We start from the raw sequence: 19,114 nt of genomic DNA, 5'->3' as shown, positions 1-19,114 counted from the left end.
CCCAGACTGCGTTTTAGGGTTGGCTGTGCCCACATCAGTCAGGCCTGGCTGACTCGGAGCCGGTTCAGACTCAGCACCCCTGTCCCTGCTCTCTCTCTGTCTGCCCGCCTGCTCCCAGTACCTCTCAGGCTGTTACCTTGATGGCCCCTGTGGCTATCTGGATGTGGTGCAGCCGTCGCAGGGTGCTCTCCCTGTCGATGAAGTAGGAGGCCGCCAGCTGGTGCAGGGTCTCCAGGGACACGGCTGAGCTGTTCCCACTGCTCCCGACCACAGGGGCACTTCCGGCTGTTTCTGACCTTCGGCTCAGTTTCCGCTTGTCCACAAAAATGGTCAGGGACTCTTCACCTGTAGTAAACGACACAGTGCACTGGTGAGGCCGTCTGCCCCCTAATGTCCTACTAATAAGAATGGGAGATGCTTGGCCAGCAGAGGGGGCAGAGCTAAGAGGGAGCGTGTTGCCCCTGCAGACGGCCCCTCCTCCATCCCTACTATCTTTCAAACGATCTCATCAGACCATCAGACAGTGCCACCGGATAACGGCCCCGCTGCTGGAGAGGCCCTCCTCCTCCTCCTCACTTCTGTAATCTCCCAAAGCTCATCCCCTGCCCCTCCAGCTTATCCATTTAACATCCTCTATTGATCTCTGTCTCAGGCAATCTGCCTCCATGGGGAAGAGAAAATTCTCTCTCTCAACTTGTTTATAAGAAGTCACAGTGGGTATTTCTGCTCCCTAAGAAAGGGCAGAAGCCTTGAAGCTCTGCCTCCCCTCTCTCCATCAAACACGCAACACCTACCACATGCCGCCAGCTGGCCTGAACCCTTGGAGAGTTCCTGTTTGTCCATCAGACAGCGAGCTAAATGTTATAATAAATCCTGCTTTCTTCCTCCCAAGGCTGAGAGAACTCTGCCTCTTCCGAGGTTCTGATTCTGCCCTGGGTCCCAGCCATAGGTTGTGCCACCCCCCTCCCTCCCCCCTTTGCCTCCACCCAGCCCAGAATCACTGGAATTGGCTTGGCTGGTTACCAGTCTCTACCGAGTGGAAGCAGAGAGGTCAGGGATAATGGATGTTTACCTCTTTGCCTGTGGATCTGACAGCTTTTGCTACAGCCAGTTTTAGGATATGGAGAAACCTTGGGGTTAGGTGGCTCAGTCAAAAGGAAACTGGGAGCGCCCCCTGCTGGCAAGTGCTTACTAGAAGCTTGATTGTCCCCCAACCTCCTTACCCAACACCCCCTCCTCAGGAGGATGCTTATAAGCAAACAGCAGTGTTCTGGGGTGAATCCGGATGTCAAGAGGTTACACTGCTGACAAATACACCAGAAAGAGAATGTTTCTTAGTCAATAATAGGCCAGGACAAAGAAAAGACCCAGGAAAAGAACTGAAGCTAAAGTCAGTGGGTCATAAAGCGATTTTCAATGACCTGGCAACCAATGAGGATCAAGATTTTGCTTACCTCCGAGGGTGGCGGAAAGTAAGAAATGAGTGCCGTACTTTTTGATCAGGTTTTCTGTGACCTGCTGCAGGTTGGGTCTCCTTCCGAGGAGACGGATGTTCCGGATGAACTCTGGGGCAAGAGGCAATGGCAAACTAAAGAAGTCCTTCCTTTCTAGAGCCAAGTTGTTCACTTTCCAGCGAGCAAACTCCCTGGAAGAAGAGGGAGAAGGAAAAGCTCATTGTATTTTGGGACCAGAGGCATAAAATCGGCGGCAGGGATGGTCCTTCCTCTACGTGCACCCCGCCCCCTCCTCTCAGCGTGCAGCTCTGCAGGCGGAGGTGCCCAGTGCCTGCAAGAGGCCCTTTGGCACCCGGCCTCTCGTTCTCAGGCCGTAAGAAAGCCCTGGCTCAACTGACCTCCACCAGAACCGGCTCCCACCCGGCTGCCTCACCGGAGACGAGCTAACCAGCTGATTCATATGAAGACACCATGATGGTTGGGGGAAAAAACCAACCATGAAAATATTGGCAGTAACTTGCAGAAAGATGATGTAGACACAATTGCCACTCAGTGAATGAGTCGCATCATGGCCTCAGTTACCCATTTTTAAAGTCAAGAGGTTGGTTTACAACAGTTCTCAAACTTTCTGGTCTCAGGACCCTATCACACCGTTAAAAATGACTGAGTCCCCTCACAGGAAAAAGAGGGGGAGAAAAATTAGGAGTTTGGGATACACACTAACTATATAAAATAGATTAACAACAAGGACCTACTGTATAGCACAGGGAACTATATTAAATTTCTTGTAAAAAGCCATAATGGAAAAAGTCTGAAAACGTGTATATGTATGTGTAAGTATACACATAACTGAGTCAGTTTGCAAAGCAACTGCACTTCAATAAAAATTTTTTTTTAAATAATTGAGTCCCATGTATTTATGTGGCTTATATCTAATGATAATCACCATTTTAGAAATTAAAACTGAGAAAATTGAAATTTATTTCATCTAAAGGTAACAGCAATAAATCTATCACCTGTAACATAAACAACATATTTGTATGACAATGTATGTTCTGAAACAAAATAGATTTAGTAAGAAGAGTGGCATCACCGTGCGTGTTGGCAAATCTCTCAAGTATCTAGCTTAGCAGAAGAAAGATGCGTTCTTTTTTTTTTTTTTAACATTTTTTTATTGATTTATAATCATTTTACAATCTTGTGTCTGCTTCTGCACTCAATCTGTTGTGATATTTTGAATATTTCTCTTTGGTACCACACTAAGCTCAACAAATGTAGTTTCTTAAAGGTTAATTACAGGGCGGAGTCTGAAACCACATTAATGAACTTTTCATACTCTGTTACATTAGAATCAGTGTTCTATATTCTATTTTGAATGGATCTTTCTACTCTATGATTTTGTAACATCATGGATTGGTCATCCATCTGGAAAATATGGGACCACTGAGTTATTCAGATCTTCCATATTTTGACATTTTTTATTATGTAATATCAAAACATCATATTTGTTAGTATCACCACAAATGTCATCTGAAAAGTCTTTAAATATTGTAAAGCTGTCAAGCTTAGGGTGACAAATACAAGTTTTCCAAAATTCCAATTTTCATTTGAAAGCTGAAATTCTATCATTGGTAACAAATACTGTCAGCTGTTTTCCTTGAAGAGGCAAGCTTGCTTCAGTTTCTGGTTTGTTTGTTTTTTTCTTTTTTTTCTTTTTACTTTTAGAAAATGTCTGCCAAACACCAAGATCTGAATAACCATGGTTTGTCTGTTGGTGGTCCTTTCAAGAAAAACTCAATTCCATGAAAAAAGTGGCCAGTTCAACTCACAACTCAATTACGAAAGTATTTTTCTCCAAGACAATCATCATTCTTCAGTAACCTCAAACACGTTTTATGAATACTTCTCATTTCATCGCACAGGATATTAAAAAGACATGTACTCAAGGGTCAAGATCCAATAATATAAACTTAATAAATTTTACTGCTTTAAGGACTTTTCTGAAGCTAGCCTGCGTGTATATGTGTGCATGTGTTTAGATGCAAGTATGTAACGATGAATACGTGAGTACTAGTGTCATCTGGTGAGACTGCCTTTATTCAAATTAAGATGCCAGCAGTTTCATTCCCCTTCCCTTGTGCAGCTTTAGTGCAGATGTTAATGGACATCCTGGAAGGAACTAAGAGGATGCACATTTTGAGAAGCTCTGTTCTAGAAGACAGCAAAGTTCCTTTCCAGTCCCATCTGGAATTTTAATCTTCAAACTTTTCTACTCATGATAATGTTTGTATTTTAAAGCATGAAATTTAAGTGATCATTTCCACTAGTAAAAACAGAGTTTTTCATTGTCTCTTAAATTATACTAGCAAGGATCAGCCCTGCTGCCTTAGAAAAGCACACAGTGTGAAGTCTTCTCAACTTTCTCACCCATCCCAGCTCTGCGCTTCATGACTGTGCTAAACCTTGGTCTAACCTTCCCCCTAAATCCACGGAGTACAAATGACAGGGCTGTAGAAAAATAAAATAACTCAAAATAAATAAATACAAATCTATGCCCATTTGAGGCTGTAGCCATCCCCCCATCTAACTCTGGAAACTGAGAGAGGAAGGGCACATGCCAAACATGACCAGGGGAATAATGGAAAAGGGATCACTAATAATCTGTGGTTCCAAGAAAATCTTTTAATATCCCCGCTGTGTGGCTTTATTTATCTAAGCAGGTAAGTTCATAATAATACATTATCTTTTATTTCCTTTGTGTAGGAAATGCTAAACTTTAAAGTCTAGGGTATTTGTCAAGAGTTTTCTATTCCAAATCCCACTGTAGCATAAAGAACAGTTGCTTGACCTCGTTTCTTCATGACCTGATGGCCAATCAAAGACATAGTACAGCTTAATAGATTAAAAAGACAAGACCCAAACTATGTTCTCCATACAAGACTCACTTCAGCCTTAAGGACATATACTGAAAGTGAAGGGATGGAAAAAGATATCTTATGCAAATGGAAACCAAAACAAACCTGGGGTGGCTATACTCATCTCAGACAAAATAAACTTTAAGCCAAAGACTGTAAAAGAAGAAAAGAGGATCATTACATAGTGATAAAGGGAGCAATGCATCAAGAAAATATAACATTTATAAATATTTATGCACCCAACATAGGAGCACCTAAATACATAAAGCAGATATTAACAGATCTGAAGGGAGAAACAGACAGCACCACATAATAGAAGGCAATTTCAATATCCCACTTTCAACAACAGATAGATCACCCAGACAGAAATCGGCAAGGAAATGTTGGGTTTCAACTGCATGTTGGACCAAATGGACATAACAGATATTTATAGAACATTTCATCAGCAGCAGAATACACTTCTCAAATGCACATGGAGCATTCTCCAGGATAGATCATATGTTTGGCCACAAAATAAATCTTAATAAATTTAGGAAGACTGAAATCATATCACACATCTTTTCTGACTGCAATGTCTGAAACTAGAAATCAATTAGAAAAAGAAGTCTGGAAAATTCACAAATACATGGAAATTAAGCAACATGCTCCTGAACAACCAATGGGTCAAAAAAATATCTTGAGACGAATGAAAATGTAAACATAAACACCAAAACCTATGGGGTGTAGTAAAAGCAGTTCTAAGTGGGAAATTTATAGCAATAAATGCCTATATTAAGAAAAGATAAAAATCTTAAATCAACAACCTAACTTTACACCTTAAGCAACTAGAAAAGAAGAACAAACTAAGCTCAAAGTTAGTAGAAGGAAGAAAATGACAAAGATCAGAGTGGAAATGAATGACAGGGACTAAAAAGACAATAGAAAAGACCAATCAAACTGAAGGTTGCTTTCTGAAAGATAAAGAAAGACAAAGACAAATTGATAACTAGACCAACCAAGGGGGCAAAAAGGAAAGACTCAAATAAATAAAATTAGAAATGAAAGAAGAGACATTACAACTGATACCACACAAATACAAAGGGTCATTAAGAGACACTGTGAACAATTTTACACAAATCAGACAACCTAAAGGTTTCTAGAAACATATGTATATATTCTACCAAACTAAAGAAATAGAAAATCTTAACAATGTAATTACTAGTAAAGTGACTGAATTAATAATCAATAACTTCCCAACAAATGAAAGTCCAGGACCAGATGGCTTCATTAGTACATTCTACTAAACATTTAAAGAAGAATGCATACCAGTCTTTCTCAAACTCTTCCAAAAAAATAGAAGAAAAGGGGAAAATTCTATAATCATTTAATGAGGCCAGACTTACTTACCCTGATACCCAAAACAGGCAAGGATATTATAAGAAAAGAAAACTTATAGGCCAATATCCCTGGTAAACATAGACACAAAAATCCTCAGCAAAATATTAGCAAACTGGATTCAACAATACATTAAAAGGGTCATACACCTTGATAAAGTGGGATTTATTCCAGGGATGCAAAGATGGTTCAACACCTACTAATCAATTAATGTGATACACCACATTAACAAAACAAAAGATAAAAATCACATGGTCATCTCAAAAGATGCAGAAAAAGCATTTGGCAAAACTCAACATGCAATTATGATTTTAAAAACTCTCAGCAAAGTGGGTATAGAGGGAACATCCTTCAACGTAATAAAGGCCATAAATGACAAACCTACAGATAACATCATATTCAATGGTGAAAAGCTGAAAGTTTTTTCTCTAGGATCAGGAATAAGATAACATTGCCCATGCTCACTTTTATTCAATATGTACTGGAAGTCATAGCCAGAGCAATTAGGCAAGAAATAAAAGTCATCCAAATCAGAAAGAAAGAAGTAAAACTGCCTCTATTTGCAGATGGCCTAATAATACATATTAAAAACCCTGAAGACTCCACCAAAAACTGTTAGAACTAATAAACACATTCAGTAAAACTGCAGGATAAAAAAATAAACATACAAAATCAGTTGCATTTCTATAAATTAGTAATGAAATATTAGAAAGAGAAATTAAGGAAACAATCTCATTTAACATTGCATCAAATAAATAAATAAATAAAATACCTAGGAATAAACTTAACCAAGGAGGGGAAAGACCTGTTCCCTGAAAACCGTAAGTCACTGATGAAAGAAATTAAAGAAGACACAAGTAAATACTCTGGGCTCATGGCCTGGAAGAATGAATATTATTAAAATGTCCATATGACCCAAAGCAATCTACAGATTCATGGCAACCCCTATAAAAATTTCAATGTCATTTTTCACAAAGCAGAAAAAAACAATTCTAAAATTGGCATGGAAGCACAACAGACCCTGAACAGCCACAGCAATCCTAAGAAGAACACAGATGGTAGCATCACACTTCTTGCTTCAAACTCTACTACAAAGCTATAGCAATTAAAACAGCATGGTACAGACAGAAAACAGACCCACTACTCAATGGAACAAAACAGAGAGTCCAGAAATAAACTCATACATACCTAGTCCATTAATGTATGACAAAGAGTTCAAGGAGATTCAATGAGGAAAGGATAGTCTCCTTTGAGATAATGGAAATGATCATGAGGAAACTAGATAACCACATGCTAATGAATTAAACTGGACCCCTATCTTACACCAGACACAAAATCAACTCAAAATGGATTACTGACTTGAATGTAAGACCTGATATTATAAAACTCCTAGAAGAAACCACAGGCCATAAGATCCCCGACATGACTCTTGGTGATGGTGTTTGTTTCTGACACCAGACCCATTGTCCCTGCTGTGTGGTAGGCCACACATAGACTTCATTGTGTAACAAAATAGTTCTATCTTACATTAGATCACTGGGGGGAAAAAGCAGGCATTCTTCCATTTCCCGTAATTTCTTACAATGGGCAAAGCCCCCCACTGAAAGGAAAGGCTACTTTACCAGAGAGGTGGCTCCCACTTTAATTAAGTCTAATAAATAAAAATTGGTGGTCACATCGCTTGCTCAGTGCACTTAACTCAGGACTGGCAAACAGTATCTCCTACAAGAAGTGTTCCCTGTCTCATCCAAAAGAGCACCCCCCGCCACTCTCTGTCCCCATGCTCTGCTTTATGTATCTTTTTAGCCCTTATCACTACCTGACATAATATACTTTAAAATTCTCCTTCTCTCTCACTAGAATATAAACTTTGTGAGGGCAGGATTGATTCTTCCTTAGTCAACAGCAATAAAATGATGCTAGATGTTCTAAAACAGAACAATAGTAGATATTCGATAAATATTTGTTGAATCACTGGGGGAATTCTCTCATTTATTTATTTAAAATAAACAGTCATTTATTTTATGTTACAGCTCTCCTAATTCTTTAGTTGTTTGCAATTACTAGCCACTTGATAAAAAAGAGTTACTGGATGAGAATACATGGATCAATAACCAATTAGTGACTGGTCTGAAATAAAAGTAAAGCATTCTAAATGTGTATACATCTCAAGGGGAAAATTAGATTTGATTCATAAAAATGTAACTTACCGGCATAATTTTGTGCATTTCTGTATATAAATAAAGGCACTGATGGTACTTTTCTGTGCTTTGGTAAACTGAGTCTGGGCCCTCTTCCACTGTCTCCAGTGGACATGGACAACTTCCCATGACTGTCCACAGACCACACGCTAAGGTCCAGTGAGCGCAGAGCTGCTTTTCAGACTCTGCCATGCTTTACTCCCAGTGGTAACGATCACCAGCTCCAATTCTCTGTACCAGGTCTAACAATATTTTCTGCCACATTCATAGTGTTAAACAGTCCCCAAAAGACAATGATTTTGGAGTTCTGCACTTTTCTAAAGCCTTCATCATTTTCTTTGTCTAACATCAGACTTGGAAAATCAGATATTTTATCCAAACCAAAAAAAAAAAAAAGTTTTGAGTCTATCTTACTTAAATGAACGAGTATATTGAAGCTCAGAAAACTAAGTAATTTGCCTGATGTCACACTACTCCGAAGAGGGAAGTTTGGGCTATTAGAAAGAGAAGAAACATGTGAATACTATTTGCCAATATTTTTCATGCTATCATGTGCAATGAAAACTCTCTATATGTGATGAACTGGGGTCAGTGAATGAGGCTTCTCAGGCCTGAGGAGACAAGCTCACAGAGTCCTGCTACCCCAGACCCTACCCAGTTGTGCCAAGGGCTGAGGGGATCAATACATGGACATACCTGGATTCCATCTGCAGCACCAGCAGGTGCACGCACAGCAGCTGAGAAGATCTATTCCATTCCTCTTACGTTAGGAGAAAACCATGAAACAGAGGGACGTGGTTTTTCTAAAGCAGTATAACCACTTGGCACCAGAACCAGAGCAAAATCTAGTGTCCTGACCCTCCCCCAGAGTTATTAACAACAACTATGACTGCGGTGACAATAGCAACAAGACCAGAGAAGTCAAGAAAGAACTTGCACAAAGTCACACAGTAAGTGGCAGAGCTGAGGTTAAAACCCAGGTCAACACCATATCGCTGTTTTTGTAACACTGTTTTCCTTAGTGTACGTTCGGTTAAGTGTATTTTATTTCATTCGAATGCTTTTCATATGTTTACTATCTTTTAACGAAGATATTTTCATTAACCAGAACACATAATTCCTTACATTATCTACATAAAAGAGGAATTTTCTGTACATCCAAAACCTAGTGCAACCTTACATCTAAGCAAAACCTTTTGGGATGAAGGGAGTTTCAGTTTATCCATCTGCAGGAGGTGAAGCTGAGACCTAGAAAGCAATCAAGTCCAGACACAGCCCCATGCAAGCCATCAGAGACAAAGGCCTGATTCCAGCTCCTATGGCTGCTCTGGAGATCAGAACACAGACTAACAGACGACTTAGAAAATAAATGATACTGTCTTAGAAAGCTTTTTATGAGCCAGTAATAAAAAATAATGGTTACCATTTAATGAATTCTTCGTATTCAGGCAGTCCGAGTAGCCTGCAAGTATTAACCAATACTTGGAGGAGGCAGGAGAATTTCACTGGAGAAAAAATACTCCCCTAAAACAATTAAGAGTTAAATCCATTTCCATAAACTAGGAGGGTGTCAACTCAGAATTAGGCAGAAGGCGTCAGCTGGCTGCAGGAAGGTTCAGGCTCTGAGGCGCCCAGTGGTTTTCTCTTCTACTTCACTAAGTTTCCTGCCTGCCCTTTGGGGCCCTTCACTGAATCAAAATAATGGGAGAAACAGCTGTGAATGGAGTTTGAGCCAGAATGGTAAAAAATGTGCTTACAGAACTTATTAACCTGGTTCGTTCCAGCAACTGCAAACCTCAGAAGGCAACACTGGAAGGCAGCCTGAGCTATTCAAAGAATAAATGTTCATTTCCGATTTTTCATTTAGCAGGTTTTTTTTCCAGTAATAAAATAATCAAGGCTCTTTTTTTTTCCCTAGGAAAAGGATGTTTTCTATATATCAGTTATATTAACGCATACTACTTCAATTAAGCCATCATCTTTGTTTCAATTAAGACATCAAGTAAATTTCCATTTCAATTTAGCCATTTCTCCTAAAATCTTCTCCCACTGTGTTTGTTTCACAGTCAACAGTCTGAGAAAGCAAACATTTCCAGCAGTAGGGAAGACCACATGGAAAGGGCCTTTAGCACAGCAGAGGCCACTGCATAGAGGGCTCACAGGTTAAGCCAAGGGTGACCAGTCTCCAGTGTGGACTCTGCCCTCAAAGGTGTTCTCGCAACACTTCAAAAGGGTTCTTCACTCTATGCTGTAATTAACAGAAGTTTAGTCCATTTTCCATCACGTTTCAAATCAGCCTAGACTGAACAAAACATATTTCTGTCAAAGGACTAACATGCCCATAACATCCTTAATAACCAAAACAAAGTTCAGGAAACATATAATCCAGATTGGACGGAGAAATCCAGCGTGTGACAGCGGCTGTGCATACCAGCGCTGAGAACATTGTAGACATAACCAAAAAACTACGTATCTACATTCTGAACTGCTCGTAGTTATCTTTGTCCCAGACTGCTTAACACTAGCCGTCCAGATTGCCAGTACACGATGCTTCTGGTTGTACATGAGGTTAGGGATTTCCCGGAATCGAGAGGGGCCTGAAATGGGAGAGCTGAACGACAGCCATGCCAACCCCTCAGGCAACAGGAGCTTCAGCAGGGCTTGGGGCCGGGCCAGCTCCGGGTCTGAAGCAAAGGGCCTCTGATTAGAATACGAAATGGCTACAAGGTGTTCTGAATTTAAAAGATGTAAGTGAGAAAAAAAAAAAAAAAGGATGCCTCCAAGTCATAGTTACTGACTCTAAGGTCACCAACCTCCTGGCACCTGGCAGCACTGTGTTCCTCCGCGGTCAATGAGAACCGCCAGCTAGAGCCCCCTCCCCCCCCAAAAAAAAACGCTCCCCTGCAAGGTCCGGGGCTGTTAGCTATGAAACACAGAGAGAGCACAGCCGGGCTCTTCCACCTCCGGTGCTGTTTCTAGCTGCCTTGCACTGAAGTCCCACTTCTCAGGCTTGTAAACTGAGAACCCTGATCCGGCTCCCACGAAGTCCTGACCTATGAAGCCTCCCTCCCTGTGAGGTCTTGAAGGAGAAAGTTGCTGTTTTTTTTCTTAATCCATAGTTTGAAAGCAAAAACAACATGAATGGACCTGGAGATTGTCATTCTAAGTGAAGTAAGCCAGAAAGAGAAAGAAAAATACCATATGACATCAGTTATATGTGGAACCTGAAAAAAAGACAAATGAACTAATTTGCAAAACAGACTCACAGACATAGAAAACAAACTAGTGGTTCCCAGGAGGGGGTGGGGGTGGGAGGGCATAAACTGGGAGTTCAAGATTTGCAGATACTAACTGATAAATATAGAATAGATAAACAAGTTCATGCTGTGTAGCGCAGGGAACTATATTCGGTATCTTGTAGTAACTTATGGTGAAAAAGAATATGAAAACGAATATATGTATGTTCATGTATGACTGAAGCATTGTGCTGTACACCAGAAATAGACACAACATTATAAACTGACTATTCTTCAATAAAAATATATATATACATAAAACCAAAAACAACATGACCTCAATGACGCTGAAATCTGGTAGCAATGAATATTACAACCTACAATATGAGTGGTTGTGCTGAGAGACTTCATGCTAATAGACAGATTATTGTTACCAATTTTCCCACAGACATCTCTCTCCCTCTCTGTGTGGGAAGCACAGTTAGCCCATTTCCAAGACCACTGATATGGCTGTCATTTGGCAAGTCGCCTTTCCTGTACCCTTAGTGTGCAATCTACCCACCCCCCTCCGCTGCGGCACCCCAGCAGGCTGGCACCATCCTGTCCCAGGGTCAGTGTGCTCCTGAGTGCTAGGAGCCCACTTGCCCCTCCTGAGTTAGAATCCAGCCTGGGTTTATGGGGAGGGATGAAATGCTGTTTGCAGCAGAGCCAGCCAGTCATCACCTGCTCACTCAGGCAGCAGTTCTCGGAAGAGACTCTGGGACTCCCTGAGAGGTTGGGGAAAAGCCTTAAGGTTGCCACAGAGCCCAGGATGCTCAGCTTCAAGGTGTTGAAAACAATGGCAGAAATGTCAGAGCAGGCAGACAGCTAGATATGAGCAGAGTAAGTGGAGGCATGAACCAAACGGCAGGAATAACGGGGGTCCTCGGGCAGACAGAGAAAAGCGGGGACCTATGGCTGATAAGAAACCACATATTTGGGGCTGACAAGTGTCCTAGAGGCAGACAAAGAAAGGTGGGATAAGGCAGGAATCTCAAGTGTGTGAATGTAACCTTTTGCTCATTACACCCTCACTGCAATACAATGAGCCTTGCAGATCAGAAGTGCCCATCATGCAGCGATGCCATGACACTTCCGATCCAGACTAAGCAAGGACAAAAATCCCTCCTGCCCTCAGGAAGGTGGAGCTGGGATGAAGACCAGGGAAAACGACCCCAAACCCTTCCCTCTCATGATTATTCCACCCCTTCATTTTTACACCCCATGTAACCAGCTTGCCAAAGAAACTCAGGGCAGCTGCGCACCCGAGGCCACCTGTTCGCCCCTTGGGAACGCACCGTGACTCAATGAATCCTCATTTTGCTTTCCTGACCTCCATGTCTCATCTGAATTCTTTCTGCGAGGAGACAAGAACCTACTTTCCAGTAACAGAAAGAGTGAAGTGTTGTGTTCGGGAAGGCCGCCCTCTCTAGTCTTCAGCTCCCCTGATCTATTTCCAACAACCTCTGTTTTGGTGGCACCTCCTCCAGACCTTTAGGGTTGAAAGGAACTGGGGTATCATTCTCTACAAGGTGGTCTGGACATGAACCACACATGTAAGGAAAAAGTATGATGGATTTTCCTTGAAAAATGAAGGAAGACACAGGACAGGTCATTAAATAAAATATTTAAGAACTCTGGAGCAAAAAAAGATGGCTTGGCCTTAAGCCAAGGACAAAAATAGGTTTCTTGTCATTCTTCCTCTGACTTGACTTTGTCTATGTAAACCGTCAGCCAGTGACCATGGGGAAATTTCTCACATACCAACCGGCTCTAGCACTAACATCTTTACTCTCACAGCCCACCTTTCTCCTGGAGAATTGCCTTTTCCCACCTAGCTAGAGACTTCCCAGTTCGACACAGGAGTCTCAGTAAACCCCGCTGAATGCTGGAGTGCTGATTTCCCCTGAAGACTTCCAGACCCAAAGCAGCCTTCTCTGTCTTCATATGCATTCGGGGCTACGGCTCTCTTCACGGAATGCAACCCATCAAGCTAAGACATTACCCAATTTTTTTTTCCCATATGGCTCACACTCTTTGTCTTAGAAAATCCACATGAAGGAATTGCTAAGCCAATACACACACAGAGGGACGCCAGCTGTCCACCTGGGTGGCTCAACTAGGATGGCTTCCTGTTCTCGAGCCGGGTATTTTAGAGGCTGAGGGCTAGACAAGGTTTGGCTCCTGCATAGGAGGCAGTATTTCTAGATGCGTCACATCAGGAGACTTCTAGCTCAACAACAGATTACTGTAACGTACTTGGCTGTTAGAGTCTTTATGGCTATAATGAATAAGACATGATTAATCTGAACTCTAAAAAGAAATTATAACAAAAACCATGATCTCTTATATGGATATAGAGCTTTCCTTTAGTTTTGTGTAAAAAAAAAAATTCCACTGTACATAGTTTTTACACAAGCTCAACAATTTGATCAATACAAGGACCACGAGAAAGAGGAAGTGGAGTTATCATGACCTTTTGGATGATAACAAACGAAGAGACAGAGAAACTGAGAAACTGGGAAAAGTGACCACCTCTTAGCTGATCAGTGGTAGAGTTTGAGAACCCAAGCCATTGCTACAAATGATTTTCTGCCTTTCTCTATGACCTGTGCTCAAGTTCAGAGACCACTGAACACCTCTGTCACACATCCCAGGAAATTCTTTTGCCTCGCTGACCACTGTGGCTGGGAGAAATCCCCAGGCAGAACAGCTTCAACCCAAGGGTGTTTGGTTAAATAATATCTCAGCCCCTGCAACTCTAGCAGGGATAAGAGCAGAAGGAAGGCCAGCCCGCCGAGTGCCCCGGTGCCCAGGTCCTTCCCACTGGAAGAATTCAAGAAGCCTGGCGTGGAGGTAATTTAGCAGCCTGCTGTGTTCTCAAACAACGGCCCGTAAACAATGATTGGCCAATTTCATTCTAATCTTCCCAATTTTGCTCTAATTAAAATCAAGCTGTAGCTTTCAAACAGTTTAATTAAGGCTGATTGGGAGAAATGGGGAGGGGAGACTCAAGCTTAAAGGAGGAGGAAGAGATTACTGTTTGGCGAATCTCGCACTGCCCGGTTGGGGCTGGGGAGCTTGGACAGGGCACTGAGAATGGTGTGTTTGTAGCATCAACATGACATGCAGCAGACACATTGGAATGAAGGATCAGTGAGTCTATGAGACCAGAAGGAAAGAAAGGGGCTGATACCTGTGTTTTCCGAGGCACAGAAAACCTGCTCTCCCTCCCAACCCGCTCCCCACAGCTCATCTGCTGGTGGAGAAAATGGTTTTGTTTGCTACTTTTCACCTCCTGCGTGCTTGTCTTTGTTCAGCAAGCTGACAGCTCATGCCAGGTTTCTCCCCAGCAAATGTCCATGGGCTTCTCATTATCCACTTAACTCCAGGAGAATTCCCTCAGACTGGCGGTTCCTTCCTCTATTCGACAAGTTTATTCCCTTTGCAATGAGATAGCCCTTCTGGTATCTGGGAGAATTTACTTTTTATATCAGCCACTCTTCCTTGGATTAACTATTTTTAGTTCCTCCGGTACAGTTTCCAGATCCCAAGGCCCTGGTGCTTTAACCTTCTCTGCCTGCAATCTAGCTTGTCCATGTACTTCTTTTCAAAGATGGCAACCGAAATTAAACCCAATCCAGCAGATGTGTTCTGAGCCACCGGGAGTGCACTAGGATACAATCTCTGAATACATCATTATCATCAGCAGTACAACTATCATAACAGTGTCAGTTTACTGAGCCCCTGTGTTGCCAGTCATGGGACTGGATGCTTTACATTTTTTTAATCATCACCATAGTCTTGCAAATGTCCGTGTGGTGGACTGAATCCTCATTCTCGCCTGTATTAGAATGCCCTTTGACATGTAACTGTGCAGTACCACTCACTGATACGATTGGAATTTATGTCCCTCCCCCATAGACAACGGGCTTGGCTATGTGACTTTGCTTTGGACAAAGGATAGGGAGAGAAGTGACAGAGTGCCACTTCTGGGCCCCAGATGGCATGTTTTCACTCTCTCTCTCTTGCATCCCTGCCCTCACCAGGAGAAATGCTCCCCCCATGGACCTGCAAGGTGCTGCCCTTGCAGCCTGAGACCCAGAATAAACATCTTTGGAGTAAAGACCTAGTGGTGCCCTTGCAGACCCTCAACCTGAAGCATAGCTAACTCAGTCAATCTACAGATGCATAAGCAAGACAAATGATTTTGGTTTTAAGCTACTGAGTTGGGGGGGATATTTTTATATCCATAATTGTGGTAATAATCAACAGATACACTGATTTACACCACAAGCTTAAATCTTATTTTATAGCTGAGCTGGCTGAGAGTCAGATAATTTAAGTACCTTAGTCAAGGACACATACCAACCCAAAGTGAAGACAGTGATGATCTTTCTACTCTACATATTTCCTGAATATTGCATTCCTTTTTTTTTTTTTTTTTGAGACAAAATTCTTGGCTAACAGTAAATCTTTTGGCCAAACCAGACTCCCCCATTTTCCAACCCCAGTTTTTCCCCCACAGCTAATCCAGGACCCCTGTACCCTATATTTATGAAGTTGACGCTTTGAACTTAAATTTAGGGCCTTGTATTCCCCCTCTTTCTGGCATTTCACCCCTTGTGGCACAGACTGGGAAGTTGTTCTCTAAGCTATTTCATTTTCCTCCTGGGCCCACAGGTAATTTTCCCCGGCTTCCTCTGCGTTTAAGTGGAGCCATGTGACTGAGCCACTAGGTGAACCCAGGCTTAGCCCATAAGACTCCCCAAGACTCCCCATGAAATCTTTCATGCTTTCTCTCACTCTGTCTCTCTTTCCTTGTCTACCAGGATTCCAAGCAAACTCTGAGGTCCAAAGTGATGGCAGAGGGACCAAAACGAAGGAGTCTTGGTCCTGAATGACTTCATGAAGCAATCTCCTTTTAACCCTACCATAAATTGCATTGGACATGAGCAAAAAAATTAACTTGCATTACATCACTGAGATTTGGGGGCCGTTTGTTCCAGCAGTTAGCCTCCTCTGACTAATTGTGCCTTGATCATGTCAATCTCACAGTGCAGCCTGGCCAAATAACCTTCACTCTTGATATGACTGTCCATAAGGGCCCCTTTCAATAACCTGATTTTATTGCCTATGTGGTCAGACATCCACAGCTCAGTAATATTCCCGTATCAGGTCTCTCTTCCTCTTGTAAGTCTAGTTGGAAATGGTGCTGGTCTTGAGACCTTGACTTTAACGCTATGGGATTGTGGTGGATGAGTTGTGTTCTACAGGGAAGGTACCTGTCACTGTTAAGGATTTATTCTGGACTATCTGTAACTATAAAATCAGTGAATAGATTAACTCAGGCTACAGTTAGGGAGAAGACTATGTAGATTCTAAGCAATAAATCTGGTTAATGCATGAAGACTGCAGTTGAAAGGGTTTGATAGACTCAGACTTCCCCTTCTTGGTTCTCTTTTTCTCAATCAATCCCTCTGTATTTTCTCTTCCTTCCTCTTCTCCAGATTTGCCACTCTATTGTCCCCCATATTTATTCTCAGGAGACCACTCACAAAAAAGAACGTCTTTATCATGAAATAAACCAAATTCATGTTTTAGCTATTACCAAATAATCCCATAAGGTCCTATTATTCTGCCCATTTGACTGATGAGAAATATGAGGCTCAGAAGCAAATAACTTGTACAAGGTCACACAGCTGGAAGCAGGAGAAATTCAATTTAAACCCACATAGTAGGATTCTAGAGCCTGGAACCTCAACCCTTTGCTTTCTGCTTCATCTGATTCAGTCCCAGAATCTTACTCTTAATGAATGACTTCATTCTCTTATTATATCCTTACATGTGGCAGACATAGTACACGGATCTGGAGATACAAAGATGAAATAAAACTTTTTTTTTTTTTTTTTTTTTGCCTAGAGGAGTTCAGAGCCAAGTGAAGAGCAAACAGAGATAGTCAAATAAATAATTAATTAACTGCACAAAATGAGTTCCCTAGCAGAAGTACGAACCGACTGATGGGGAATCATAAGTAGGAATAACTAACTCACTTGCAGGAGCCAAGGAAGACGTCACAGAGAGGTAACGTTTAAATGGGTTTGCAAGGTGAGGAAGAGCTCAGCTGGCAGAGAACATGGAAAGGGCTTTACAGGAAGGGGAAATGGGACATGGAAAGACACATGGGATCTAAATAGGCCTCTGTGTCTGGGCAAATCTGGAGATGCTCACCGAGACTGGAACGGAGAAGAAGCAGGAAGAAAGGGTGGGGCATTATCAGTGGCACAGGGTCCATAATCAAGGACTATTTGTTGCAGTCGTGAATGGACGGATTTAGAGGAGACTTTAATGCGAGGACAACACATGTGGGTTTTATCCTTTGGGTAGAGAGGGACCAACAGAGGATTTTAGGCAGGTTGGATTGGAGAAGAGAGAAAAGGCCAAGTGGTCAATGATGAAGCCAGGACAAGAGAGAAGAGGCTGGCTTTGAAAGACAGTCCTGAGACAGAAGCCCCACAACTCAAATGGAAGATGGGGATGGGGAAGAGGCAGGGGTTACAGTGTCCGGGTTGCTGCTCATTCCAGGAAGCTCAGCAAAGAATACAGGAGATATGCTAAGTGTAGTAGGAACCATGATGAGGGCAGTTCTGGTTATGATTTTACCACCAGCTAGGTCTAGCTGTACGAAACCAAATCAAGAGGGGGATGAGATTCTTTGCAAAGCTGAGAAAAAAGCTAGGATATTTTTCTCCTACAATTCACTTGGATGAAAAACCTATATTCTCTCACCATAAACCCAGAACATGTTTCCAACTTCCCTTGCAGAACTGATGCTTTGGGTCCAGAGCAGAGTCACCACATTTTCTGAGGTGTGCCAGTGACCTAGAACTACCATCACTAATTTTCAAGAACTGCACAGAACACAAGAAGTGAGAGAAATCCGTGGAGAGGAAAATGCTGGGTCTAAGAAATGTCAGAATAGGGAACTGGTACTGATCCTCGACAAACTTCGTAAGGATTTTGAAAGGTACGAGGAAGCAAGATTTCTAGGAGCCAGAACTGGTTTAGGAAGAAAATCTTATGTCAACATCAATTTCTTATTTATTATCTCTTTCCTTGTTCACCAGGACCCAGAGGGGAACTCTGAGGCCTTAGGTGATGACAAAGTGACTGGATAGATGGAATCATGGTCCTGAATGATTTCATGAAGATGAAAGATGGAAAAGGAAGAGTTGAGAAAAAAAGAAACAAGGACAGTTTGAGAGAGAGAATGTGAGAGGAGAGGAAAGGGAGAAAAAAGAACCTCTGGAGGGAAGCCACAGCCTGCTAACAAATCTAAGAATCAGGGGAAATAAGAACTGTCTTCAAATACCTGGAGACCTGTTGTGAAGAAGAGGCTTGGAGACTTATTCTGGAGAAAGAAGAGACTGCAGAGTCAGGACCAATACGTGGAATTATGGAAAGAAAGACTGAGATTCAATTTCACAAAGATCTATACAGTATCTGGGGCTGTTGAATAGAAATCGGCTTAGAGATAGGCAGGACTGGGTCTGCCCATGCCAAGGCTGCCTGACCACTTTCCTGGGGATTTGCAGAGTGGCTGTCTGCCTCGGATAGGAAGTAAATGACTTTAAAGTTTCCTTCTGGAACCCTCCTACACTGTTGGTGGTAATGTAAATTGGTGCAGCCACTATGGAGAACAGTATGCAGGTTCCTTAAAAAAAAACTGTAAGACTTACCATATGATCCAGCAATCCCACTCCTGGGCATATACCTGGAGAAAAACGCTAATTCAAAAAGATACATGCACCCCAATATTCATAATAGCATTATTTACAATAGCCAAGGCATGAGAGCAACCTAAATGCGTATTGACAGATGACTGGATAAAGAAG

At 42.0% G+C, this 19,114-nt stretch overlaps 1 protein-coding gene across 1 annotated transcript in view; it reads right to left on the bottom strand.

The window, feature by feature from the left end:
- Window positions 1-19,114, bottom strand: part of BRINP2 (BMP/retinoic acid inducible neural specific 2) — a 108,052-nt gene that overhangs the window by 19,262 nt on the left and 69,676 nt on the right. The window contains exons 3-4 of the mRNA XM_031435720.2: window positions 1,455-1,645; window positions 137-345 (exon numbers count right to left, since the gene is read on the bottom strand). Coding sequence (XP_031291580.2) covers window positions 137-345; window positions 1,455-1,645 — 400 coding nt within the window. The remainder of the gene's footprint in view (window positions 1-136; window positions 346-1,454; window positions 1,646-19,114) is intronic.

Source organism: Camelus dromedarius, chromosome 23 (genome assembly GCF_036321535.1).
Source record: "Camelus dromedarius isolate mCamDro1 chromosome 23, mCamDro1.pat, whole genome shotgun sequence".
NCBI classification, from domain to species: Eukaryota; Metazoa; Chordata; class Mammalia; order Artiodactyla; family Camelidae; genus Camelus; species Camelus dromedarius.
The sequence above is the reverse complement of the archived record's forward strand: the minus strand, read 5'-3'. Positions and strand labels throughout refer to the sequence as shown.